The sequence below is a fragment of the Podarcis cretensis genome (genome assembly GCF_951804945.1).
Source record: "Podarcis cretensis genome assembly, chromosome: 9".
NCBI lineage: Eukaryota > Metazoa > Chordata > Lepidosauria > Squamata > Lacertidae > Podarcis > Podarcis cretensis.
This window is the reverse complement of record NC_137178.1, coordinates 86,750-112,674: the sequence shown is the minus strand read 5'-3', so window position 1 is coordinate 112,674 and position 25,925 is coordinate 86,750. Positions and strand designations below refer to the sequence as shown.

The 25,925-nt window shown below is 54.1% G+C and overlaps 1 protein-coding gene across 15 annotated transcripts; it reads right to left on the bottom strand.

Moving 5' to 3' along the window:
• Positions 1-159: 159 nt before the first annotated feature.
• Positions 160-25,655, bottom strand: M1AP (meiosis 1 associated protein). 15 transcript variants are annotated; one of them, XM_079990903.1, is made up of 12 exons: positions 25,463-25,655; positions 20,385-20,416; positions 15,120-15,195; positions 14,066-14,363; positions 12,428-12,613; positions 11,451-11,646; positions 4,927-5,103; positions 3,749-3,905; positions 1,640-1,781; positions 1,196-1,414; positions 759-902; positions 160-572 (listed from the first exon to the last, which is right to left on the bottom strand). In XM_079990903.1, the coding sequence occupies exons 3-12, from the start codon at positions 15,191-15,193 to the stop codon at positions 441-443; spliced, it is 1,725 nt and encodes a 574-aa protein (XP_079847029.1). In that variant the 5' UTR covers positions 15,194-15,195; positions 20,385-20,416; positions 25,463-25,655; the 3' UTR covers positions 160-440. The 15 variants fall into 15 exon arrangements, with proteins under 15 accessions (XP_079847029.1, XP_079847026.1, XP_079847035.1 ...); XM_079990900.1 differs by lacking the exon at positions 15,120-15,195 and adding an exon at positions 18,324-18,405 and having other exon boundaries at positions 20,378-20,416; positions 25,463-25,481; XM_079990909.1 differs by lacking the exons at positions 15,120-15,195; positions 25,463-25,655 and adding exons at positions 18,324-18,405; positions 22,145-22,189 and having other exon boundaries at positions 20,378-20,416.
• Positions 25,656-25,925: the final 270 nt, after the last annotated feature.

Below are 25,925 nucleotides of genomic sequence, written 5' to 3'. Positions count from 1 at the left end.
GCGGAAGAGGCCCAGGGAGCGGCTGCAGCCCCCGCCTCCTGCGCTGCTTCCTCCTCTGTGGCTTCCCAGCAGGTTTCCTCTTCTGTCTTCCCCACAGCTGGGGGGGGGGGAGTGCCCTGCTCTTGCAGGGGGGGGGGGACAGAAGGGCACAGCTCAAGGTTTGGTGCAACAAAGACAAAAGTTTATTGAAGGGGGTCTCCAGAAACCAGAAACTGGGGAGGGGGCTTCCGCCACACTCGTCCCCCCAAGCAGACAGAGATCCAGGCATTGCTGCAGAGGCTCCAGTTTTGCCACACGAAGGGGAGGGACAACTCCAGCCCCCCCTCAGGTGCTCAACAGGGTGCTTGTCGTGGGGTGCCTGTCTGGGTTGGGCTCCTCTTTTTGTGGGAGCTCTGGCTCAGCGGGGCCTCCATGGGGCGAAGGGAGTGGCCCCTGCGGCGTCACATGGTGTCCAGGAACTCTTCTTCATCTCCGGAGAACAGGGAGACGGCGGGTGGGCGGGGGGCAGCGGGTGCCATGCGCAGGGGGGCCACCATGGCCCTGGCCTTGCCCGGGTGGGGGCGGCTGCCCTGCTGTGGGCAGAAGGAGGAGGTGGAAAGGCAGCGTGACCCCCAGGCGAGGGCTGGGTCCCCCTTGCCACTCCTGGGGGGCACCGGCTCCCTTTGCATCACAAGTGGGGTGGACCTCCGCCCCCCAACAGCCACTGGGGTGGATCTTTGCAGCCCTGTCCATGGGGTGAGGGTGCCTGCCATATCTACCTGACGGGGCAGGTGCCGATCTGCCTTGCGCTCGGGCCGGGAGGGGGGTGGGCGCCCCAGGCTGCTCCTCAGGGCTTGGTACAGGGGGGCCCCCCCACTCAGGGGACTGTAGGCCAGCTCCAGCTCCAGGCCGTCCAGGACGTTCTGCAGGGAAGGAGCCAGCGGGAAAACGTGGTTTCATCATGGAATCAGAGGGGGGGGGGCATTCCTAGCCACTGGTGCCCAGCCAGGCCCCTCCTGCCGCCCACCCGCCAAAGCCCCCCCTCCCAGCAAGGGTTAGGTGCAAGCCCTGTATCTCCGCACCCCCCAGGGCAGGAGGGTTGAAAGCAGGCAGAGCCTGAGGGTGGGACCACGAGGGTGCAGCCCCTGGGACCCTCTCCCGGGACCACCCCCCTTCCTGCCTGGCGAGGTTGTTGGAGGGGTGTGCTGCTACTTGCCTCCATTTGGCTGAGAGTGTCCTGGGGAGGCTCTGCTGGCAGGAGAGGGAAGCTGCAGGGCAGGAGGAGCTCCCGGCCCACCAGGGAGCAGAGCAGCAGCGAGGCGGCCCCTTCGGAGGGCAGGAGGACCTGGAGGGGGCTCGGCCAGCGGGGACCCCAGCCAGGACCGGGGGCCCCTGGTGGGGTCTCATATTTGGCCAGCAGCAGCCAGTTTCGCTTCTGAAAGAGGAAATTACAGCCTCAGGCACCCCCCTCCTGGGGTGGTGGTGGTTCTCCTTCCTCTTTCCCAGGGACCCTGTGCCAGGGAGAAGGGGGGTGCCCTCTCCTGAAGGCAGGCACCGTCACATGGCGGGGGTCACTATGGCTTAGCCCTGCAGGCGTGGAACCTTCCACCCCCCCCATAACTCAGTGCCTTGCGACTCTGCACCCTCCACCCCAACTCACCCACAGACAGTGGCAGAGGGCCCGGAAGAGCTGCTGGTTGGCCTCCAGTTCATCCCAGTTCATCCGCCAGCAGCTTGTGGGCCGGATGACCAGAGGCAGCCCATAGAGCAGCGAGGTGCACAGGCCTTTGGCCTCGAGGGCCCTGCAAGAGACGGGGGGCAGGGCCTTGGTCAGGGGGGGCAGAGCCTGCCTCCGGCTCCCAGGCAGCACCCAGGGCCCCCCCAGGACTGGGAATGATCTAGGGGCAAGTGACTCCCCAGTGGAGGAAGATTGCTGCATCTGCAGCTTTTTAGTTTGCAGGAAAGGCAAGTTTTAGACAGCATCAAAGTTTATAAAGCAATGCTTGGCATGGAGAGAGTGGCTGGAGGACAGCTTTCCTCTCTGAAAACCATGGAGCTGGTGGACATGACAGAAAGCTGAACGTTGGAAGACTCTGGACAGATAAAAGGAACTTCTTCACACAGAGCAGAGTTCACCAGTGGAACTCCCTCCCTCAGGAGGCAGGGACGGCCACCAGCTTGGAAGGCTAACCAAGAGGATGAGCCTGGGCCCAAGGGGCGCTCTGGTCTGCCTCCGGGACCCAGGCAGCCGTGCTTCTGATTCTCAGGTGCTGGAAGCCCCAGGAGGGGAGCTGCCCTTGGATCCCTTTGGGGCATCTGGTGAGAAAAGGATTCTGGGCTGGAGAAGCCGCTGGCTGGACCCCACAGGAGGCTCTCTTCGGCTCGTCTCACAAGCAGAATTGGGAGGGAGAGGGGTTCTCGGAGGGACCATTTCTGCAAAGCAGTCTGCATTTCCTGGCAGGATGTCCTGCGCCAAAGGGGAACCTGCAGCAGCCTGGCTGTCAGCAACTGCCAGAACAGCCAAGAAGAGGAAGCTGCTGCTGCTGTTTGTGTGCCTGTCAGCTACTTGCCTGCCTGGCAGCTCCGGGGGGGGGGGGGCTCTGTGCTGAGCTGCTGGGGGTGGAGTGGGGGGGGGTGGCTGTCCCCAAGCAGAGCGCCAACCAGCCTCTGCCCTGCCATGGCACTTTTGCAAGCAGTGCACTCCCACCCCGCAATGCACATCTGGCCACCAACTGGGGTTACATCAGCAGACAAAACACCAGGCCACTTGATAGGCCTGTGACTTGCCCAGTGTGGCTCCAACCTCTTCTATGACACCCACTCCTCTGCCCCCTTTGTCCACCTGCCCATGCCCTGGGGGTGGAGAGGGAGAGCTGTTAAGGTGCTCCTGCATCATGGCAAGGGGAGCGGGGGGGGGAGGGCTTCCTGGCCTGCCAGAGCCTTGCGATCTGTGGCTGCACCTCATGACACAGTTTGTCCACGTTGGTGGGGGCACTTGGCCCCCTCCCCCCATGCAGATGGGAAGTGGGGAGCAGGGAAGAGGCTGCTGAACTCCTCGCTCTGCTGCATTTAAAAAGGCAAAACAGGAAGCGGGTGGGTGGGTGAGTTGGGGTCTCCTTCATTCAGTCAGGAACAGCCTTGCTGGGCTTCCTCCAAGCAGCCATTTGTTTGTTGCTATTTTTCAGGCTTTGTGTTGCGACTTCTGCCTTAGGCTCTCCCAAGGGAGGAGGATCCTTCCCCCAGGCTGTCTGCAGTTGTGGAAGCCAGTGGGGGCTGCTGCTTGTCCTCCCCACCCTCCTCAAGCGCCACTGAGCCAGGCAAGCCAGAGCAGGTTCAGGGGAAGGGAGCAGCCGGCCCAGAACAGGAAGCGCGGGGGGGGGGGGAGGGCAGAGGCAGAGAAACACACTGGCTCCAGCACAGCAGCTGCCCTGCCCCCTCCACCTGAGGGGCCCTTTAGCCAAAAGGTCCTGTAGCCCAGAGAGTGAGTGGCCAAAGCCAGATTTCCTGAGTTTTAACAAGAGCCCCTTTTTGGGTTAAGAGTGCCTCTAAGCATGGACAGAGTGCTTCTCACTGCAGTCACACCTCTTGAACATGGGACAGGGCTCCCAGGGCAGCTGGTGTGGCTACAACACAATTTTTCCATTGGAATCTGGGAACTGGGGAAGGGCTGAGGGGCATGGCAGGCTGGCCCTCTTCTCAAAGGGGCCCTTGGGGGCGCTCCCAGTGTGCTCCCCCCCCCGCCCCGCTCGGATGGCTCCTGGGCAGGTACCTGAGGATGTGGAGCTTGCGTGGCACCAGGTCTGGGCCAGCTGCCATCCAGAAGGGGCCGCTGGCATCCTCCCGTTGTGTGGTGGGGCCATCTCCGCAGGCGGAAGAAAGCAGAGCGGGGCTGAGAAACCTCTCCTGGGCATCGCATTTCACGCACACTGCAAGGGCAGAAGGCAGCAGGGCTAAGGGGGCGCAGGGCATGCTTCTGCCAAGCCATGGCAGCTGGGGACCCTTCCAGCTGCCAAGGACCCAGAGCCACTGCCAGCCAGAGCGGGCAGCACTGCCTGCCCAGGATGAAACTCAGGGCAGAGGGCGAGGGCTGGAGAGATCAGGTTTGTGTCTTTGGGCAGATGTCCAGGGCAGAAGACCCTGCTACTCCATGGGAACCCCTTGGAGAGGCTGCCCTGGCCTGGATGGGGCAGGGGGCATTCCAGCAACCCTGGAGTTCAGCCTGGGGCCTTGGGCAAAGCCACCGCCAGGCCCCGTCCAAATTCAAGGCACCACTCTGGGCATTTAATGCCCCCAAGGACTCCCCCCTCACAGACTACAGCACCAACACTCTGGAACTCCGTGCCGATGGGAATGATGCTAGCACTTTTGCGGCAATTATTATTATGATTTGCTTCAGTAAGCTTACCCATGTATGTATCTGACAGATATGTATTCAAATATATGGTTTTATTTTTTCAAAACCATTGGGTTTATTTAAATTTTGATTATTTTTTTACGTCAGCTTCCTTGTAACATTTCATTGTATCAGTCATTTTAGTACGTGTGTGTATTTATTTGTGTAAATAATAATTTTATTTATGAGTGGCTTCCCATGAGGGATGCCGAAGCAATTTACTATGCAATAATTTATATGAAACAAATACGGAAATAGCAAGAACAACTGCACACAGGGAAACAATTTAAAAAACCAAAACATTTGTAAATGTAAAGGGAGTTTAGAATACTGGACAAACACTGGATGGGACAGAGATGTTTAGCAGCGGAGGCAAGAGACGAGGGCACCCGTCTCTCTCCCACAACAGCAAGGGGTCCCAAAGGGTAGGTGCTGGGTGTGGTGTCAGCAGGCTCACAGAAGCAGCGAATCGTAGAGTTAGAGAGACTCCCTGAAGAGGAAGCTTTCAGTCTGGGTGAAGCAGCAACACAGGAATCCCATTGGCTCACACTTACCTGGGCAGCTCTGGGCTGCAGCAGGGGGGCAGAGCGCTCCAGCGGGCAGGAGGAGGTGGAGGTGCTCCTGGTCTGGGCTGTGGTCGTGGAACCAGCCCTTGAAGAAGGTCTCCAGGGCCACCACATCATTCTCCACAGTCTGGAGATCAAGGACTGCGCCCAGGGTCACAGTGCTCTCTGCAGGGAGAGGAAAGGAGCCCCATCTGCACATGCCTGGGTATCCCCCCCCCCCCCGACAATGGCTCAGCCTGGGCATCCCAACAAGTTCCTGCCACCCCCCAGAACAAAGAGACAGCTCCCTTAGAGCAGCGCCTCCCCCCCCATGCCCACAGCTTCGTAAGCAAAGTCTGGGGCTCCTGGAGGGTCTGCGTGTCCTTTGAGTGCCCCACTCCCAGGCCTCAGGAGGAAAGCAGCTGCCAGCCTGGCCAGCCCATCCTGTGCCACCCAACCGAGGCCCATCCTCCAGGGCCATGAGCTGCCTGAGTTCTACGTCATCCCACTTGGTGGCTGCCGTCTCTGCCTCTTCTGGGGGCCAAAAGCTGTGTCTCCTGAGCCTCCCAGCCTCCCGCTTCCTTGGAGGCCTCTGGTTCCAGCCTTGTGAAACGCTCTCGCTCCCCTTTCTCCTCACCATGTACCCTCCTATAAGCTATCATGCCCCCCTCCTCCCCCAAAGCCTTACTATTTTTCTGAACAAAAAGCCCTGAATATTGTACCGTCTCCTCCTACGAACAGGAGAAGAAGCCGCTGGATCAGGCCAGTGGCCCATCTAGTCCAGCATCCTGTTCTCGCAGGGGCCCCAAGGGACCTGAGCGCCAGAGCAGGATTCTGCCCTCCTGGGCTTCCTGGCACTCACAAGCCTGGCTGTCTCCGAGGGTAAAGGCAGAGCAGAGCCCCAGCCAGCCCCCTCCTCATAGGAGGGTCACTCCAGCCCATGGATCATGTTGGCTGCCCTTTTCCGGGCCAAATGTTGTCTCTTATTGCAGCTCTACTCTATCTTTTCTGAGGGGGACAAGAGGAACCGCCCAGAGGAGGCCAAGCGCAGATGCAAAACATTTAGGAAGCACCTTGAAGTGGTTTCCCATGGCAAGAAGAGGACATAAGACCACTGTGTATCTAAAGACAATTTCAAGTCCAGCAGAGACCCTGCCTGGGACTCACATCTCCGCTGGGGAGGCTCCTTGCAGGAGGAAAGTCTCCAGCAGAGGTGATGGTGATCTCTGGGACCAGGGTGACCTTGTCCCACCTCGTCCCCCAATGCAGAGACCCCCTTGGCACTGGAGGCAGGAGGCCCACCAGCCACTGCTGCAGGAATACAAGACCACGAGGGCCACGGTTCCGGCCACTGCTGCTCAGAAACAGGCACCCAGCAGGGGCTGGGTCTCTCCCCGCAGGAAGCCTGGCCCTCTCAAGTCGGTGGCTGTGAGAAAGGAGAAGTGGGAATCCTGCCTGCCTGGTTAGCAACAGAGAGAGGACCAGTCACAGCTCAAGGAGGGTGGCTGGCTTAATCCGGGAGGCTGAGCAGGGGGATCAGGCCAGCAGGGGGTGGGGGCCAAAATCTGCGCCTGAGAAGGAGGCGGCTCCGGATTAAGAACGACAGATGCCACCATCTGTCCCTCCCCAGCAGCCCCACTGAGGAGGCAGGGAGCACACAGCCCTCCAGCGCCCAACCAGGGGGCAGCTGCCTTGCAAAGGGAAGAGCCCGCAGCCCAAGCGAGGGCAGAGACAGAGTGGCCGTGCCCACTAGGGGGCAGCAGAAGGCCATTGCTAAAAATCCTGGCGGCTGCAGCAAGGCGTTCCTGAGGCTGTGCATTATGATACTGACGGTCTCTTTTCCCTTCCCTTCCTAGGAGCCCTAGCCTTGCATCTGCTACTTGGTGCCTCCAGCACCAGGGGTAGTCTGCCTCTGAACTTTGTGGGGCTTCCCAGGGGCATCTGGGGGGCCAGGGTGGGGCACTGGGGGCTGGGGAGACTGGATGGGCCTCGGTTCTGATCCAGCAGAGCTCTGCCCAGAAGATCAAAAGAGACTACGAGGCTCTGGGCAGGAAATTGAAGCAATTAAATGCACAAATTGTCATCTCATCTGTCCTTCCAGTTGAACGACGTGGCCCAGGGAGAGAGGGAAAAATAGTGGAAGTGAACAGCTGGCTTCGCAAATGGTGTAAACAGGAACGGTTTGGATTCTTAGATCACGGACTGCAGTTTCTTGAAGATGGACTTCTGGCGAGCGATGGGCTGCACCTCACAACGGTTGGGAGGAATGTTTTTGCCAAAAATCTCAGAAACCTCATCAGGAGGGCTTTAAACTGACTAATGTGGGGGAGGGAGACAGTGCTCCTGAAGGTAGGAGTCTATCAATTGATGAGGATGATCATCCAAATGTCATAGACCAAATGGAGCAAACAGCATGCAGACCTAGTGGTGGGAGGAAAAAATCCTTAAATAAGACACACGGGGGAATGATTAATGGACTTCAATGTCTGTACACTAATGCGCAAAGCATGGGAAATAAACAAGATGAGCTTGAGCTCTTGGTACAGCAAACGAAATATGACATAATAGGCATCACTGAAACCTGGTGGGATAAGTCCCACAATTGGAATGTAATAATGGAGGGATACAATCTATTTCAGAGAAACAGACCAGACAAGAAAGGAGGAGGAGTGGCGTTATATGTCAGGGATGTGTATACCTGTGAAGAAATCCAAGATTTAGAACCTCAAAGCCAAAGTGAGAGCATTTGGGTCAAAATTAAGGGAGAGAAGAATAACAGTGACCTTATTGTGGGAGTTTACTATAGATCCCCAAGCCAAACGGAGGACATAGATGATGCCTTCCTGAAACAGATGGCCAAGCATGCAAAAGGAAGGGAGATAGTAGTAATGGGGGACTTCAGTTACCCGGATATTTGTTGGATGTCAAACTCAGCCAAGAGCATAAGGTCAAACAGATTCCTCACTGGCCTTGCAGACAACTTCATTGTCCAGAAAGTGGGAGAAGCAACAAGAGGAACAGCCATTTTAGATCTGGTCCTAACCAATGTTGATGACCTGGTTAGTGGGGTAGAAGTGGAAGGATCGTTAGGCGCGAGTGATCATGCTCTTCTGAAGTTTACTATACAGTGGAAAGGAGCAGCCAAGCATACTAGGACTCAATTTCTTGACTTTAAGAAAGCCGACTTCATAAAACTTAGGGAAGTGCTGGGTGAGACCCCATGGGCAGTAATACTAAAAGGAAAGGGAGTTCATGATGGCTGGGAGTTTGTTAAGAGGGAGATAGTAAAAGCACAACTTCAGGCAATACCAATGAGACGGAAACATGGAAGGTGCCTAAAGAAGCCAGGGTGGCTATCTAAAGAACTTTTAACTGAGTTAAGATTAAAAAAGGATGTGTACAAAAAATGGAAAAAGGGGGAAACCACCAAAGAGGAATTCAAACACATAGCCAGCACGTGTAGACACAAAGTCAGAAAAGCTAAAGCACAGAATGAACTCAGGCTTGCTAGAGAGGTTAAAAGCAACAAAAAAGGCTTTTTTATGGGTATGTTCGTAGCAAAAGGAAGAACAAAGAAACCGTGGGGTCACTCAGAGGAGAAAATGGTGAAATGCAAACAGGGGACACAGAAAGGGCTGAACTCCTCAATGCCTTCTTTGCCTCAGTCTTCTCCGATAAAGAAAACAATGCCCGACCTGAAGAATTTGGAGCAAATGATTCAGCAGTGGAAACACAGCCCAGAATAACTAAGGAGATAGTACAAGAATACTTGGCTAGTTTAGATGTATTCAAGTCTCCAGGGCCAGATGAACTGCATCCAAGAGTATTAAAAGAACTGGCAGATGTGATCTCAGAACCACTGGCAGTCATCTTTGAGAATTCCTGGAGAACAGGCGAAGTCCCGGCAGACTGGAGGAGGGCAAATGTTGTCCCTATTTTCAAAAAGGGGAAAAGAGAGGACCCAAATAATTACCGCCCAGTCAGTCTGACATCAATACCAGGGAAGATTCTGGAGCAGATCATTAAGCAAACAGTCTGTGAGCACCTAGAAAGGAATGCTGTGATCACCAATAGTCAGCATGGATTTCTGAAAAATAAGTCATGTCAGACTAACCTGATCTCGTTTTTTGACAGAATTACAAGCCTGGTAGATGAAGGGAACGCAGTGGATGTAGCCTACCTTGATTTCAGCAAGGCATTTGACAAGGTGCCCCATGATATTATTGTAAAGAAGCTGGTAAAATGCGGTCTTGACTATGCTACCACTCAGTGGATTTGTAACTGGCTGTCTGACCGAACTCATCAATGGTTCCTCTTCATCCTGGAGAAGAGTGACTAGTGGGGTGCCACAGGGTTCTGTCTTGGGCCTGGTCTTATTCAACATCTTTATCAACGACTTGGATGATGGACTCAAGGGCATCCTGATCAAATTTGCATATGACACGAAACTGGGAGGGGTGGCTAACACCCCAGAGGACAGGATCACACTTCAAAAAGACCTTGACAGATTAGAGAACTGGGCCAAAACAAACAAGATGAATTTTAACAGGGAGAAATGTAAAGTATTGCACTTGGGCAAAAAAAATGAGAGGCACAAATACAAGATGGGTGACACCTGGCTTGAGAGCAGTACATGTGAAAAGGATCTAGGAGTCTTGGTTGACCACAAACTTGACATGAGCCAACAGTGTGATGCAGCAGCTAAAAAAGCCAATGCAATTCTGGGCTGCATCAATAGGAGTATAGCATCTAGATCAAGGGAAGTAATAGTGCCACTGTATTCTGCTCTGGTCAGACCTCACCTGGAGTACTGTGTCCAGTTCATGGTCAAAGGCCTGGAAACGATGCCTTACGAGGAACGGCTAAGGGAGCTGGGCATGTTTAGCCTGGAGAAGAGGAAGTTAAGGGGTGATATGATAGCCATGTTCAAATATATAAAAGGATGTCACATAGAAGAGGGAGAAAGGTTGTTTTCTGCTGCTCCAGCGGACACGGAGCAATGGTTCCAAGCTACAAGAAAGAAGATTCCACCTAAACATTAGGAAGAACTTCCTGACAGTAAGAGCTGTTTGACAGTGGAATTTGCTGTCAAGGAGTGTGGTGGAGTCTCCTTCTTTGGAGGTCTTTAAGCAGAGGCTTGACAACCATATGTCAGGAGTGCTCTGATGGTGTTTCCTGCTTGGCAGGGGGTTGGACTCGATGGCCCTTGTGGTCTCTTCCAACTCTATGATTCTAGGATTCTATGCCCCAGTCCCGTCAGGGAGCCACACTCCAGATCCTTGAGAGACCCAGGCGGATCAAGGCTCCCTGCAGCTAGCAAGAGGGGAGGAAGCAGACCCAATGCACAGCCCAGCCACACACCAAGGCTGGGCCCCTTTCACTGCTTTCCCTTCTGCATCTGGGGTGAGACTGAAAGCAAGAAGTCCCCAGCGGTATCTTTGGCTTTCCCCAGAGAAGGGCTTCCGTCAGCTGGCCTGGCCAAAGGGTGACTTGGGGTGGGGAGTGCATTTGTCTCTCCACATCAAGTCAAGTCACCTCTGCGGGGCCTGTCTGGCCCTCTCAGGACCTCTTTGCAACCGGCAGTGTGATGGTTGCACAAAGGGCAGAAAGCTGCCCTGGCTCTTGTCCTCCGGAGGCTCCTGCCGGCTCCCTTTCAGGCGCTGCTGGTGCCAACCCACAGCTGTGCGCCAGAGTTTCCTGCCTCATTCTCCTGCCTTTTCCCCCAAGATCTGATTTGTGGTGATTTCCCCCTGCTTAAAATTCAGCTCCAGCGCCAGCCAGCCCAGAGGGAGCAGGCCAAGTGCCGCAGAGGCTTTCCTGGGCTCTCGCGCCTTTAATTAGAGGTTTCCCCCTTTGGGCCGAGCGGCTTCCTGCGCCTCTAAGTGCTTCCTCCTCAGCAGAGCTTGGGATGAGGCATGAATTATTCACTGAGCACCAAGATCTGCGACTGGATCTCCCGACTCTCTAAGTCTCAGCAAAGAGCAGCCCTGGATGCCCCGGGAAACCCGTCTCTGCCCTGAGTGTCACCTTTTTAGGTGACACTCAAGCGCAATTACCCAAGTTCCTCCTAATCCAGACAGATTCAACTGGTTCCTCTCCAGCTGCTCTCTGCTAAAACTGAGCAGCCTGGGAGGTCCCAGCGCAGATCTCTGGCAAGCCTCTTCTGCCAATTTCTCCTCCCTGCCTGGTCGGGGTGGGCTTCAATTAGTGACATCCTTTCATTGTCTTTATTTTATTTTAATGTGCTGTAAAAGCCAAAGAAGAAAATGTAAAAACCCATGAGAGGACCCAAGGAATTAACACCACCTTTCTCATTGCCCTGCAGGGAACAGAAACTGACTTCCTGTGCACTTAGGGGGCACTTTGCCAGCCATTCACGGCTAATCAGAGGCAGAAGCCATGAGTTCCCTTTCATGAATGGCACTTGCTCTGGAGCAGACACCAGAGGAGCATCCCGGAGCGATAGCAACACCCAGCGGGAGGCTCGGAAGCATCATTTGAAATGCCAGAGGTTGGGGGGCACTTACCCCCACGGCTGTCGCTGCTGCTGCTGCTGCTGGGGGTGGCTCCCTCTCCGTCCTCCGCCGCAGCCTCAGGCACCTCCTGCAGCCCCCTTGTGGAGACCTCCACCACCTGCAGCTGGCGGAGGCTGAGCAGGTCAATGCCCTGCAGCCCAGCCTCCAGCTGCTTGGCCACCTTGGCGCTGGGCTGGCCAGTCAGGATGGTCATCTGGAAGAGAAGCCCCATGGCTGCCGGAGACTCAGAGGGGAGCCCAGAGGGGTGGGGTGGGGGCGCTTCAGATCCCTGATCAGCCAGGAACCTCACAGGGTGGTGACCTTGGTCCAGTTCAATGCACCTCACCAGGATGTTGAGTGGATATATTTGGGGAGGGATAGATGGACATGTGCCCTGAGTTTCTTGAAGCAACAGATGGCAGTGCCACCAACCATGCCCCTCTGCCATGAACATCCCTGGCAGTAATGGGACACACGAGAGGGAATCTGCCACTCCCTGTCATGCTGGATTCTGTGCAAGGAATCAACTTGCTCTTTCCATGCAAACTGGTGCTTTGCAGAGCTCCTTGTATTGCCTGCAGGATGGCAGAGGTGAGTTTGCAAGGCCTCCCTGTCTTGCTGGAGGCTGCAGAAGAGGCAGGCAGAGAGGGGGCAACTCAGGAGTGGATGTGGTCCTGGAGGGCACCAGAGGCTCCTGCCCACTACCATTATTATTATTATTATTATTATTATTATTAGTGCCTCTGTGCCAGCTTCTGCTTGGGGAAGGATGTTTGGGCAGAAATCTCATAGGGACACCGAAGATCATCTAGTCTAACCCCCTGCAGTGGAAGACCCCCAACCTGGCTGGAAGGTGATGGGGGAGATGGAAGTGGAGAGAAACAGCGACCCTCCTCCCTAATTGGGCAGTTGCTAGTTGGTGTGCAGCAGACGGGGGGGGGCCCTCCCCAGTCTGGCCTCCCCAGTCTGGCCTCCCCAGTCTGGCCTCCTCTTACCTCCAGGGAAGAGCTGCTCAGGGAGGCCCCAGCCATGCCTTGCCCCGTGTACTGCTTGAACTGTTGGAGCCCATCCTGCACGGCCTGGACTATGGCGTCCTCCTTGAGGTGGAAGACCCCCTCAGAGGGCAAGGCGCGCAGCTCCGCCAGGCAGCTCTGGAGCCGAGAGAAGCTCCCTCTCACCGGCTGCAATGACAGTGGGCAGGAGATGTGCCTCAGCAAGGGCCCAATGCCTCCCCTGTGAGGGGTGCTCACCCCTGGGGCGGCGGGGGGGGGGGCAAATAGCTGCTTCTCGTCTCCTTTCCCAGGAGGAAGACCCGGGCCATGCACTCTGCCCACAGCTTCTGCCTGCTCCCCTGGTCTCTGGGATGGGCATGAAGTGGGACACATTGGGCATTGGAAAGCCCCCCCCCCCCCAAGATGCAGCTGCTTGGGCTTTTGCTGGGGCCGGCCTGGGCATCATGGCCGGGGGCCAAGGCAGAGACACAGCCAGGGTGCTGAGCGCAGTTTCACTGCCAGTTAGCCTGAGTTAATGAGCCCCTCTGTGGGCAGGAGACACCCGAGTCTAGACATGCTTGGCCAGGTATGAGCTGCAGCCCAGCCGAGGCTCTCTGGGAGTCCGCTGCAGGAGCCATGCAAGGAGACAACTGCCTTGTCTGCTCGGGAGGAAGGTGGCCAGGCTCTCTGAGGCTCAGCTCCTCCAGAGAAACGAGGGGTCCTCTTTGCTTTGGGGACAGCTGAAGAAGAGTTTTCTGGAGGGGGAGGTCTGCGCAAGAGCAGGGCAAGGCCCTCAGAGGCACCTGGCTGCTGGATCAGGCGCAAGGAGGCCCACTTAGCCTAGCGCCCTGTTCTCACTGGCTGCCAACTGGCCAAGCAAGGGAAGCCCCCAAGCTGGACAGGGCTCCCCCACTGGCACTCCGAGCCGCGGGCATTCGGAAGCATTCAACCCCAGACAGAGGAGGCAGAGCCACAGAGAGCCTTATGCTCCATGCATTTGTCGAATCCGCTTTTAAAGCCATTGGTGCCTCCTGTGGGAAGGAGTTCCATGGTCTAACGGCACTTTGCATGGAAAAGCACTTTCTTTCTCTGTCCTGAACCTCCCACCATCCAGCATCACTGGACTGGCCATTACGAGAGAGAGAGAGAGAGAGAGAGAGAGAGAGAGAGAGAGAGAGAGAGAGAGAGAGCTCCTCACATTCTCCAGGCAGTGCAGCACTGCACACACTTCTATTCTGTCACTTTTTACACACCTTTTCTGTAACTTAACCCCCCCCCCAGCGCTGCCATTACTCCTTCTTGGGGAGTCGCTCCATTCCCTGGATCGCTTTGGCTGCCCCTTTGTGGACCTTTTCCAGCTCTGCAGCACCATTTCTGAGGTGAGCTTCTTCCAAGCTGCCTCTGCTGCCCAGAAGTGCTGCCGCCTGAAGCTGCTCCATTTTACCCCTCCAGAAAACACAAAGGAGCCCTCCGTGGCACAAGGCCCCTTGAAAGTGGGCGTGTGGAGCCCTTTAAATCGGCTGGCGTTTGCTGGGATGGCAAGCCAAGGAGCAGGACGAGGATTCTGCATGGACAGACCAGCAGAGAGATGCCTCCCCTCCTCCCAGCTGCTCACGGTGCCCCCCAGCAGCACTCACTCACCACAAAGGGAAGAAGGCACTCCTGCTGGCTCTGGACCACGTAGAGGCTGAGCAGAGGGATGCGGGCTGGACCCGCCAGACTGCAGGCCAGAGAGAAGACGTTTTCCAGGGCATCGCAGAGCTTGTGGCAGGTGTGGGCCCAGTGGGAGGGGTGGGCCTCCACCACCAGGATGTGAGGGGGCTGCCAGGAGTGAGAGGCGGCCCCAGCCCCAGCCAGGCCTTTGCCAGCACCATCTCTGCTGCCTCCTCGCGGTCCAGAACTCATGGTGGTCCAAGGGAAACAGAGCTTGCGGCTGCCTCTGAAGAGGGGAGAGCTAGAATGAATGTGCTTTCCTCACCCACCAGCACCACCATCCCCCCCACTGGGAAAAGACCACCCATCACCAACAAATAGGGGGTGGAGAGGGCAGCAGATGCAAAGCAGTCCACTGCGGCCATGCCCACCCTTCGCTGCATCCCTCAAGCTCCCAGGCCTTCTTCCTGTGCCCACGCCAATTCCGGGTCTGGAGGCAGGCAGGCTGGTGGGGGACAAAGAGGAGCGTGCCCCAAAGGGGGGTGGGGTGGCTTCCTTGTTCAGGGACAGAGGGCAGCCCACCTTCCTCCTGCTAGGGAGGCAAGGCCCCCAGGGAGACTCCGGGGAATGTGGGGCATCCCTGTCACATTCCAAGGCCCTCCATGCTGCTGCCGCAGCCGCATCCTGGCACCGTAGGCCTAGCCCCCGGTTGGCAGCAGGAGTCAAGGTGAGTCAAGGTGGAGAGCAGCCGGCTGTCGGTTCTGCTTCATCTCTGTGTTCAGAGAGTCTTGTCTAGCCAGCCAGTTTCTCACCAGCTTGACAGGGATCTCTGGGAGGTGTCTTGGGGGGGGCATGAGGCTCAAGAGCACTGAGCACACCTTCCTTGCCCCATGCTGCCCCTCAAGTTCTCTTCTTAAGGCTTATTTACTCTCCTGCAATACTGATACATTGCCCAATAACAAAGGCTCTCTGCCATTTACAGTAAAAATGAAAAGACTACCAAATAATAAAACACAAACGTGAAATCTAGAAGCAAACTAACCCCAAGCCGGCCAGAGAGAGCAATATCAGGATGTGGGATCTCACGAGCACCAAAGAGGCTAAAGAGAATGACATGTCTGAGGAAATGAAAATGTCTTTAGCTGGTGCAGAAAAAGGTCATAGCGTGGGCCTCAGGAGAGCCTGGCTGGGGGACACAAAACTGAAGAGAATCTCGCTCAAGGAACCTTCTCCTTCCCCCACATCCAGAAAAGGGCCTTGACGCTTCAGCTGCCCCAGCCTCAAGCCTTTGGGGGCCTTAAAGGGTAATAGCAGCACTTTGAGTCGGGCCCAGCAACGGGATTTCCCCCATTAACAGGGTTGCAAACAGATTGTTTCTTTCTGGAAAAAACTAGCCCTGAATTGAGTGCTAAAGTTCCACTACATTTCCAGAAGTGGTCTTTATGCCCCGTGAAAGATCACTAAAAATGCAAATATTAACTGGCAAGGACACCTTGGGTAAAACAGTGCAGGCAGCATGGTGTGACCCTGTCAGCGAGACGCTGCTGCTGGCCTGTTTTGGACCAGCTGGAGTATCCTGACCATGTTCAAAGAGAGGCCCACCCAAGACACACAGGAGAACATTCCCCACTCCTTTGCATTAACACCAGTGGCAGGAGGGCAATTCCCCCAGGGCAAGCGCAGGCAGGTGAAATGGGGGGGGGGGAGGGTTAGGATCACTCTGTCCAGGGCTGATTAAACTGGCAGAGAAGGGGTGGCTGCAGCCCCAGGGCAGGGCAGCAGAGGCAGAGCAGATCTGCCCCACAGGGCTGCCTTGAGCAGCCTGGCAGGGACAGGGGAGGAAGAGAGTGGCATTCTTGGCAGGGACTCTAGATTAGGCTCATTCTAAGTGGCTTCATTAGAGAAGGGCTGGCGGCCAGCCTGGGCTGCTATTGCATGAGCAACACAGGCTGCCTTCGCAGACACCCCCCTGCCCCCCCCGCCCAGCAGCTGGCTACAGCCTGGGACTTGCCCTTCAATTATATATCCTTCATTCCATCTAGAAAGCTATGGGGGGGGGGGGGGATACTACATCATCCCAAAAGGAAGACTCTTATTACTCTGGTCAAATGAGATCACAGGCGATAAGGAGATCTCTTCCTCCAATGCAGCAGCAGGTGGGCTGAGCGGCTTTGGAGCTTGATTGAGAGTGGAGCCTGAGAGTCACCAACTCTCCCCCCCTCAATATGCAGCACCCCCACCCCAGAGAGATGCCTCAAGGACTGGGTGACACTGGGTGACAGGGTAGCAACCGAAGGCATCTACTCAACGCACCAGCTGCACAAATGGAAGGATCCACAGGAATCCTCGCAAGGAGAGCAGTAGCCTTAGAGAGAAAGTGGAGTGTCAGAGGCACAAGAGGGGAGCAGGAGGGAGGAGGGGATCCAGTCACCACCTGCTCAGCGCACCTGGTGCTGAGCTGACAGGGCACAGGTGGTGCGAGCAGGGAGGGGGGCAGTGTGGCAGCAGGGGGGAGCTCCAGGCCTGGACCTGAGCACTTCACTTCCTGGCTGGCTGGGCAAGGCTGAGTTGGAATCCTGGGATGCAAGAGAGCAAAGATGGGGAGAAAACAAGTGGGCCAGGGCTAGGAGAACACTAGAAATGTGCTACCAGGGCACGGTAATAATATAACATTCTTATAATACTAGGGTGGTAGTCAACAAAGTTTTACTCAAAGTAGACCCACTGAAATTAATGAATGTGACTAAGGTAGGTCCATTACTTTCAGTAAGTCTACTCTGAGCAAAACTTAGATAAACAATGTCCGTAATTGAAACAAAATAAAAAAATCCTTTCCAGTAGCACATTAGAGACCAACTAAGTTTGTTATGAATTCATCATGCAAAAGGCTGGGCTGGATGAATCCCAAACTGGAATTAAGATTGCCGGAAGAAATATCAACAACCTCAGATATGCAGATGACACAACCTTGATGGCAGAAAGTGAGGAGGAATTAAAGAACCTTTTAATGAGGGTGAAAGAGGAGAGCGCAAAATATGGTCTGAAGCTCAACATCAAAAAAACAAAGATCATGGCCACTGGTCCCATCACCTCCTGGCAAATAGAAGGGGAAGAAATGGAGGCAGTGAGAGATTTTACTTTCTTGGGCTCCATGATCACTGCAGATGGTGACAGCAGTCACAAAATTAAAAGACGCCTGCTCCTTGGGAGAAAGGCAAAGGCAAACCTAGGCAGTATCTTAAAAAGTAGAGACATCACCTTGCCAACAAAGGTCCGTATAGTTAAAGCTATGGTTTTCCCAGTAGTGATGTATGGAAGTGAGAGCTGGACCATCAAGAAGACTGATCGCCGAAGAATTGATGCTTTTGAATTATGGTGCTGGAGTAGACTCTTGAGAGTCCCATGGACTGCAAGAAGATCAAACCTCTCCATTCTTAAGGAAATCAACCCTGAGTGCTCACTGGAAGGACAGATCCTGAAGCTGAGGCTCCAATACTTTGGCCACCTCATGAGAAGAGAAGACTCCCTGGAAAAGACCCTGATGTTGGGAAAGATGGAGGGCACAAGGAGAAGGGGACGACAGAGGACGAGATGGTTGGACGGTGTTCTCGAAGCTACAAACATGAGTCTGACCAAACTGCAGGAGGCAGTGGAAGACAGGAGTGCCTGGCATGCTCTGGTCCAGGAGGTCATGAAGAGGCGGGCACGACTAAACGACTAAACAAAACAAAGTTTGTTATTGGTATGAGCTTCCGTGTGCATCTTCAGATACCTGCGGCAGACCAACACGGCTACCTACGTGTAACTAATGTCTGTAATGTTTCAGTCCTCCAGAAAAGGGTTCTGGAGAATGCAGAAGGGCCATGAGAAGCTGCAGCCTTTTGCCCTGGCTGAAGACGCAAAGCACATCAGGCCAGGGAGACCCAGGGCTGCAAGAGCAAAGGGGCACCTCCTGAGGCAGGGGGAAGAGGTTGCGTCTTTGACTACTGGGGGGCAGAGGCAGCAGCAGGCACGCTGTGTTGTCAACCACTTTGCTATGATGTCCTGCGATTTAGCCATTCTCCCTGGTCAGGCAGGTTAAAGCTCAGAAATCACTCAATCCTGCGAGAGAGGTTAAAAACAATACGGGGTTTTTCAGCTATGTTCAAAGCAAGAGGAAGAACAAGCAAGTAGTAGGTCCTCTGTGTGGAGAAGATGGAGAAATACTGTTGGAGACAGAGGAAAGGCAGAACTGATCAACACCTACTTTGCCTGTGTCTTCGCGCAAAACGAGAGCAGAGCCCAACCTGGTGATAACAGAATAAACGCCGCAAGGAGGGAGCTGCTGCCTAAGATAGGGAAAGAGGTGGTCAGGGAACACCTAGCGGTTTTGAATTAATTCAGATCTCCAGGGCCTGATGAGCTGCACAAAAGGGTGTGAAAGGAGCTTGCTGGTATAATATCAGAGCCTCTGCCTATAATCTTCGGGAATTGTTGGAGAACAGGTGAGGCTCCTGCAGACTGGAGTCCGGCAAATGGGGGTCAGACTTGATGACCCTTGGGGTCCCTTCCAACTCTAAAAGTCTCTGATTGTTTGTTTATATGGTGCCATCAGTATGAATGACACTTTACAGAGTACAGGTCCCTGTCCCAAGGGGCTTATCATTTAAAACTCGACAGAGGGGAGAAAACAGAGGAAGGAGAGGCACAGGGTTTCAGTTATACATGCTTAGGGTCAGCTATAGGGCCTGGGAGGTAGAGGAAAGGGGTTAGTTAGATGTTAGGAAATGGGCCTCACACCCTGTTAGTGAGCTTTGCAGGGCCATCCGACTGGCTACTCTTGGGGACCAGACCCTTGACCAGCGAAACAAGATGAGGCAGCCTGGCAAGGCCCATGTTCCCACCATCTTCCCACGGAAGTCCAGAGTGTCTTGCTCTTGCCGTGGACGGGAAGGCCAGTTCTGTGGAAGGCCTAGTCAGGACTCAGGGAAGCACTGTCTAATTTGCCTTCTAGTGGGTTATTTAACAGGCCCCAATTCTGGAGTTTCTGGACGCAGGTGGTGCTGTGGGTTAAAGCCTCAGCGCCTAGGACTTGCCGATCGAAAGGTCGGCGGTTCGAATCCCTGCGGCGGGGTGCGCTCCCGCTGCTCGGTCCCAGCGCCTGCCAACCTAGCAGTTCGAAAGCACCTCCGGGTGCAAGTAGATAAATAGGGACCGCTTACCAGCGGGAAGGTAAACGGCGTTTCCGTGTGCGGCTCTGGCTCGCCAGAGCAGCGATGTCACGCTGGCCACGTGACCCGGAAGTGTCTCCGGACAGCGCTGGCCCCTGGCCTCTTAAGTGAGATGGGCGCACAACCCCAGAGTCTGTCAAGACTGGCCCGTACGGGCAGGGGTACCTTTACCTTTACCTTTACCTAATTCTGGAGTTAGCCCAAGAGAAGGTTAATAAAAAGCTGTCTGAACATATTCTGGATGTGCCTTTACAAGCTGGTAGATGCAACCCTTTTATCTCACCATCAAAGGCAGAGCAAAAGCCAGCAGATTAAGGTAATAGTTCAACAGACTGAAGATGTGCCCAGTTTCACGGGAGGGGACTGGCGCTAGATGGATTGCCCGGCCCAAGATTTGAGGGGTGTGTGTGCTCCCCACCAACTTATTGTCTGGCTGCTGCAGTTCTGTGGCCTCTGCTGCCAAGCAGGCGTCCAGGCCATGGCCACAACCGCAGCAGGTCAGAAAACAAGCCACAGCCAAGTTGTGCAAGCTCTTGCCCCTAGGAGGTTCCCCAGGGGCTGCCCAAGCCGCTTGTCATGGCTTAAGGGACTTGCACTGTACTTTCACTCTCTCTCTTCCTTCTTCTTCCTTCCAGTTTGTTCCTATTTACATACCACTTTTCCTCCAAAGAGCTCAAGGTTGCATGCATGACTCTCCCCCATGGGACACGATCCTCACAACAACCCTGAGAGATGGGGCAAGTCTAAGAGACCGTACCTGCCCCAAGGCTCATAGCTGAGTGGGCATTTGCACCCTGTCTCCCAGCTCCTGGTCCCACACTCTGCCCCACACTGACTGTTTCTGATGTAATGTGCCCCGGGTGCAAAGCAGAAGGGCTGCTGCCAAATTCCAGCATATCTGCTTCTTTGTTAATCAGCAAGTAGATGGAGGCTCCAGCTGCAAGAAGTCGTCAGCCAGGAGAGAGGTGCATTGTTCACAGGAAAAGGGGGCTTCTCACGCATGCCAGTGGCTCCCATTTTGGCCTCAGACGGGGGAAACTTCCCTCCAACCTGCCTTCCCCGCATGCGCAGAAGTCCCCCATCATCCTACCTGTTACACGAAGGAGAAGCCTCTCGGCCCAAAGCAGACCTGGAAGGGAGACAAGAGAGGAGAGACCGAGTCAGAGGCGGCAGGCAAAGGCCACCAAGGCCAGTCCCAGCCCAGGCAAAGGGGGCTCCGGAGTGCCCCCCACCAGAGATTCAGGAGATGGTGCCTGGCATGGGGGCGGGGGGAGGGCTGACTAGACCAGGCCAGTGGCTTCCCCAGGGGAGGCGAGGACTTTCTCACCACCCGGCGCAGGGGAGCTGACGTGGCCTCCACCGCGTGAGGGCTGGGGGCCAGCCGCTGTGGCTACTGGGGGGCAGACATGGGGGGGGGTGACAAAGCGGCTTCTCCCTGCTCTGCCCCAAGGCCCAGCCACCCTCAGCCCCTCCACCCCCAGCCCAGATTCCCCCAGGAGGGGTCCCCAGGAGGCGAGGCAGGAGACCTTGGCGGGGAGTTGCGGCTCCAGCTGCAAAATGGCCCCCCAGCTGCCCCCCTTCAGGGCAGGGCCTTGTCCTCTGGGGGCCAATTGGGGTGCCCCCTCCCCGAAGGGGCCACTTAGGGCCTACTGGTCCTGAGGGAGCAGTGGCAGGAGGGCAGGCAAGGCCCCAGCCTGGTCTGGGCCTCCATCTGGGCCTCCTCCCCAGTCGGGCGCCTGGGCCTGCAGCTGCCATCTAGTCTCTACCTTTGAAAGCTATCCATTTACGGTGCTTCTTATCTTGTGTGTTTTATGCCTGCGGTTTCTTGAAACCTTGAACAAATGAAAAGAATAAGAATACCATATTTACACGAAACTAAATGCACACCCTAATTTTTGCGACATACCGTATTTTTCCGTGGATAACACCCCCTTGTATAAGACGCCCCTTATTTTGGGGGACTCAAAGGAAATGGGGGGAGATGGCCCATAGTTGTTGAACTTTTTGGGGGGGGGTTGCCAAGATTTCTTGAGCTTCTTGGGGGGGGGGGACTGCAGAAAATCGCTAACCAGAATGGAAAATGCTCAGATTCGCTCATAACGTGGAACACAGGAAGCGTCTTCCCACTCGCCAACAGCAGCCGGAAATCGAACGCCCGATTGTGGCAGCAACAGTCAACCCACAGCAGCCCTTGCCGCAGCAGCCAACAATCACCCACCAAATCACTAATAATAATAATAAATTTATACCCCACCTATCTGGCTGGGTTTCCAACAAAATATTAAAATACAACAGTCCTTCAGATATTAAAAACTTCCCTAAACAGGGCTGCCTTCAGATGCCTCCTGAAAGTCTGGCAGTTGTTTTTCCCCTTGACGTCTGGTGGGAGGGTGTTCCACAGGGCGGGCGCCACCACCGAGAAGGCCCTCAATGACAAGCTGCAGCTCGCAGCTGCAACCAATCGCCCAGCGCCACAATGCACTGCCTGTGTGTAAGACGAGTCCCATTTTTTAACCTTATTTTTGAGTAAAAAAACCTCGTCTTATACAAGGAAAAGTACGGTAATTTGGACAAAAAAGGTGCGCATGACATTTGAGTAAATACGGTAATAACCACCCTGGGGGCAGAGGAAGGGTCAGCTGGGAGGGGGGGGTCCTCTGCCTGAGAGACCCCATATCCCTTTTGTGCCTGGGGTGCCTGGGGTGACTCTGGGCAGGGGGCAGGGGGACGCCAACTCTGGGGGACCCCCACTTACACCACCTCAAGCTGAACCCCAAGCAAGAGGGCCTCAGGCGGCAGTATCCGCCCTCCCTTCCCCCACAGGTGTGCGGGGTTTGCAGCCCCGAGCGAGGCTCACCTGGGTGGGTGCCACCCACCTGCTTGAGCTGGCCTTTGACCCGCCCTCGGCTGACTCCTTGGCTCAAGCCTCTTTTGCTGTTCTTCCTTCCAGGACCCCAAGAAAGAGGGCCTCAGGCAGCAGAACGGCTGTTCTCCCATAAGTGCCCCCCCAGGAAAAAAACCCCACCCTGGACACCAAAAGGCACCCAGTCACTGAGGGCCAGTCATGGAGAGCGCTGCTGCTTTCAAAACGATTTTTAATAGATTTCTTACACGCAATTAAACCCCTCCCCCGCCCCCAATGATTTTGAAAAGTTGTCAGACTTAATGCCAAAGCAGGGAACCAGGATCTAGTGCCAACTGGCACTTGATTCTTCTCTGGGTTCCTGGGTACCGCCCCCACATTGGGCCCCAGATTATGAAGAGTTTGTGGGTACCAGACTCCCCTAAATTCCTGGGTCTAGTAGGTGTTAGAATGTAATCAATGCTTGGAGTGTTGAAACTGGATACTAGACCCATGTGTATTAAGCTGAGTGCTAGACATTTCTTTTTAAAAAGAATATTTTATTCGTTTTCCTAACAACAACAACACCACCACAATAAAACAAAACAAATTGATTTCCCTCTAGTCCCTTCCCTGGTTCCATTATTTGTCGATATACTGCATGTCCATTATTAAATTTATAATTTATTTAAATCACTATTGTTCATTCATTCTGAAATTACAAGTACTTTTAAAACCCTGCTAATGTATTACCCTGTGTACAATGCTGTATATATGCAATAAACTTCTTCCATTCTTCCTTAAATTCATTGTCGTCTCTGTTTCTTAGTTTCACTGTCAGTTTTGCCATTTAACTTGCCAATCTTCTTTAGTTAGGGCACCATCTTCTTTCCAAAGTTGTGCTAGTAATGTCCGTGTGGCGGTTGTTGTTGTTTAGTCGTGTCCGACTCTTTCTGACCCCCTGGACCAGAGCACGCCAGGCCCTCATGTCTTCCACTGCCTCCTGCAGTTTGGTCAGACTCATGTTCGCAGCTTCGAGAACACTGTCCCACCATCCCGTCCTCTGTCGTCCCCTTCTCCTTGTGCCCTCCATCTTTTCCAACATCAGGGTCTTTTCCAGGGAGTCTTCTCTTCTCATGAGGTGGCCAAAGTATTGGCGGTAGTTGCATACATAAATAAATAATGTTGCGCTTTTGGTAAGTCCACTTCTGTAATACCTAGTATGAAAGCTTCTGAATTTTTTTTAAAACAAAGTTTATTTTAAACATCTTCTTCAGTTCATTATAAATCATTTCCCAATATTTTTTTTTATAATTTTACAATCCCACCACATGTGGAAAAAAGTCCCTTCTGTTATTTTACATTTCCAACATTTGCTTTCCTTAGTTTTATACATTTTTGCTAGTTAAGTACCATCTATACATCAATTTCATATAATTTTCTTTAATCGCCACACATGCTGTAAATTTAAACTAATTCTTCCATAATTTTTCCCATTCCTCCATCTGAATATTGTGTCCCACATCTTGTGCCCAATTAATCATAACTGATTTAACCTCTTCATCTTTTGTTTCCCATTCTAGCAACAGATTGTACATTTTTGATATTAACTTTATATCATTTTCTATTATTTATCTCTGAAAAATTGAAATCCTCTTTTTATGATTCTTAAATATTTCATTTAACTGTAAATATTGTAACCAATCTGTTACATTCTAACTTTGTTAAATTCTTTCAATTTTAATTGACTTTCTGATTCTATTAACAACTCTCTGTACGTAGCCCATATTTATCCCCCCCCCCCGATATTGCCTCTAGTGGAGAAAGCCACCATGGTGTTTTTTGTTCTAGTATTCCTTTATACTTCTCCCAAACTTTAAATATTGCTTTTTTATAATATGATTTTGAAAACTTTGATGTACTCTTGCCTTTTCGTACCATAAGTATGGATGCTAGCCAAATCTATTGTCATGACCTTCCAAATCTAATTGATCTGTATTTTTTATTTTTATCCCTTCCCGGATCCAACAAATACATTTGTATTTGTTGGGTGCTAGACATTTCTAATCCCCTGGAATCAGCAAATTTTAAGAGCTAATTAAGCTAGGCTAAGCTTCCCATGTCCAGGAAATAGCCTGGTTGAAGGGCCATTAAGACACAAAGGATCAAAAAGACTTGGTGTGAGACGGCAAATGAGTGGTGCCTTTCCCTAAACAGATAAAGCCAGAGCTTAGAGAGGTTAGAATTAGTTGTGTGACTGAGATGCAAAGCAGCAGAGAACAATGTCTGGTGCCTGTCTGGATCCAAGGCTGTGCCCATGGAAGAAGCAAAACCCCCTCGGAGTGATGCAATGAACCCCTCCATCATTGGGGCTTCCAAAAGGAACCACTGGGATCTGGCCCTCTTGAGATTGGGGTGGTATACAGCAATAGTTATGATACAAGTTACCTGCCCTTCACCCTAAGGTCCCAGGGTGGTTTACGACAATTAAAACGCCATGTTAAAAGCAGTTTAAAACCACCACAGATATAAGGTGGGTTCTACACCTGTCCACCCCAGGTGTCAAACATCCTGCCTGTCTCATCCTGGCTCTGTCCTCTCCCTGAACCCACAGGCTGACCCCCTCGGCTTCTGCCTGGAAATGCCCCCCAAGTGACGCTTCTCTTCCTTCCGTCTGCCAAGGCAGAGCAGCTGCACTGAGCGGACACCTGTAAAGGAAGCACCTGGGTGATTGGGCTTGCTGGGGTTGCCACAGGATCCTGTGTGGCAGCCAACCAGAGGGAGCCGCTCCAAGGGGAACCAGGGCCTGAAAGCGAAACAGGGGCAGAAGTGGGTCAGCCCCCTGCTCAGCCGAATCCCCCCTTCTGCTGTCCTTGCCTCAGGCCAACTTCCTTCAGGTAGAATGAGGAACTGAGGCAGCAGGGAGAGGAGCTGGGGTTTGGCAGTGAGCAGCTTATTCCTGTTACAGATAGGTAGCCGTGTTGGTCTGCTATAGTCAAAACAAAATAAAAAAATTCCTTCCAGTGGCACCTTAAAGACCAACTAAGTTAGTTCTTGGTATGAGCTTTCGTGTGCATGCACACTTCTTCAGATACACTGAAGAAGTGTGCATGCACACGAAAGCTCATACCAAGAACTAACTTAGTTGGTCTTTAAGGTGCCACTGGAAGGAATTTTTTTATTCTGTTTCAGCTTATTCCTGCCATTCAAGGAGCTCTCAAATGAAGTTCTCTCCCTCAAACCCCCCCCCCCCCGTTTGACAATCTGCCGCTCCAGCCCTCCAAGGAAGCAGCAGCTGCAGCCTCTAATCCGGAGGCCTTTCACCAACCTGACCTACATTCTCCGTCCGGAGAACATGGGAGCCGCTTCAGACCCCCCGCCCCCCCCCCCCCGCCAGCTGGAGATGCGCCACCATCACTCTCGCCTACTTCGGATCCAGACGCTGGTCCAGAAGCATCTTGCAACCAGGAGCAAGAGCAGCCTCTGTGCTGAGCAGCCTCGCCTTGGCACGGGCAGGATCTGGCCCTGGCCCTGGCCACCCCCACCCCCCGACTCAGGGCTGACCTGGCGGGCCCATCTCCCCCTGTCCTGCTCGCCTGCCCCACGGAGAGGGGGCGCTTGGGGCCGGAAGGGCAGGCGCTTTGCCGCCTGAGGGCCGCCGGGCTTCCCCCTGCCTCGTGGGGAGGCCTCGGGGTCCAAGGCGCCTGTGGAACCTCCGGCCGCAGGAGGGGAGCCTCCTCCGCCCGCCGTGGCCTGGGGCGCCGCGCTTCTGCCTGGGCGGAGCCAGCCCCGCCAA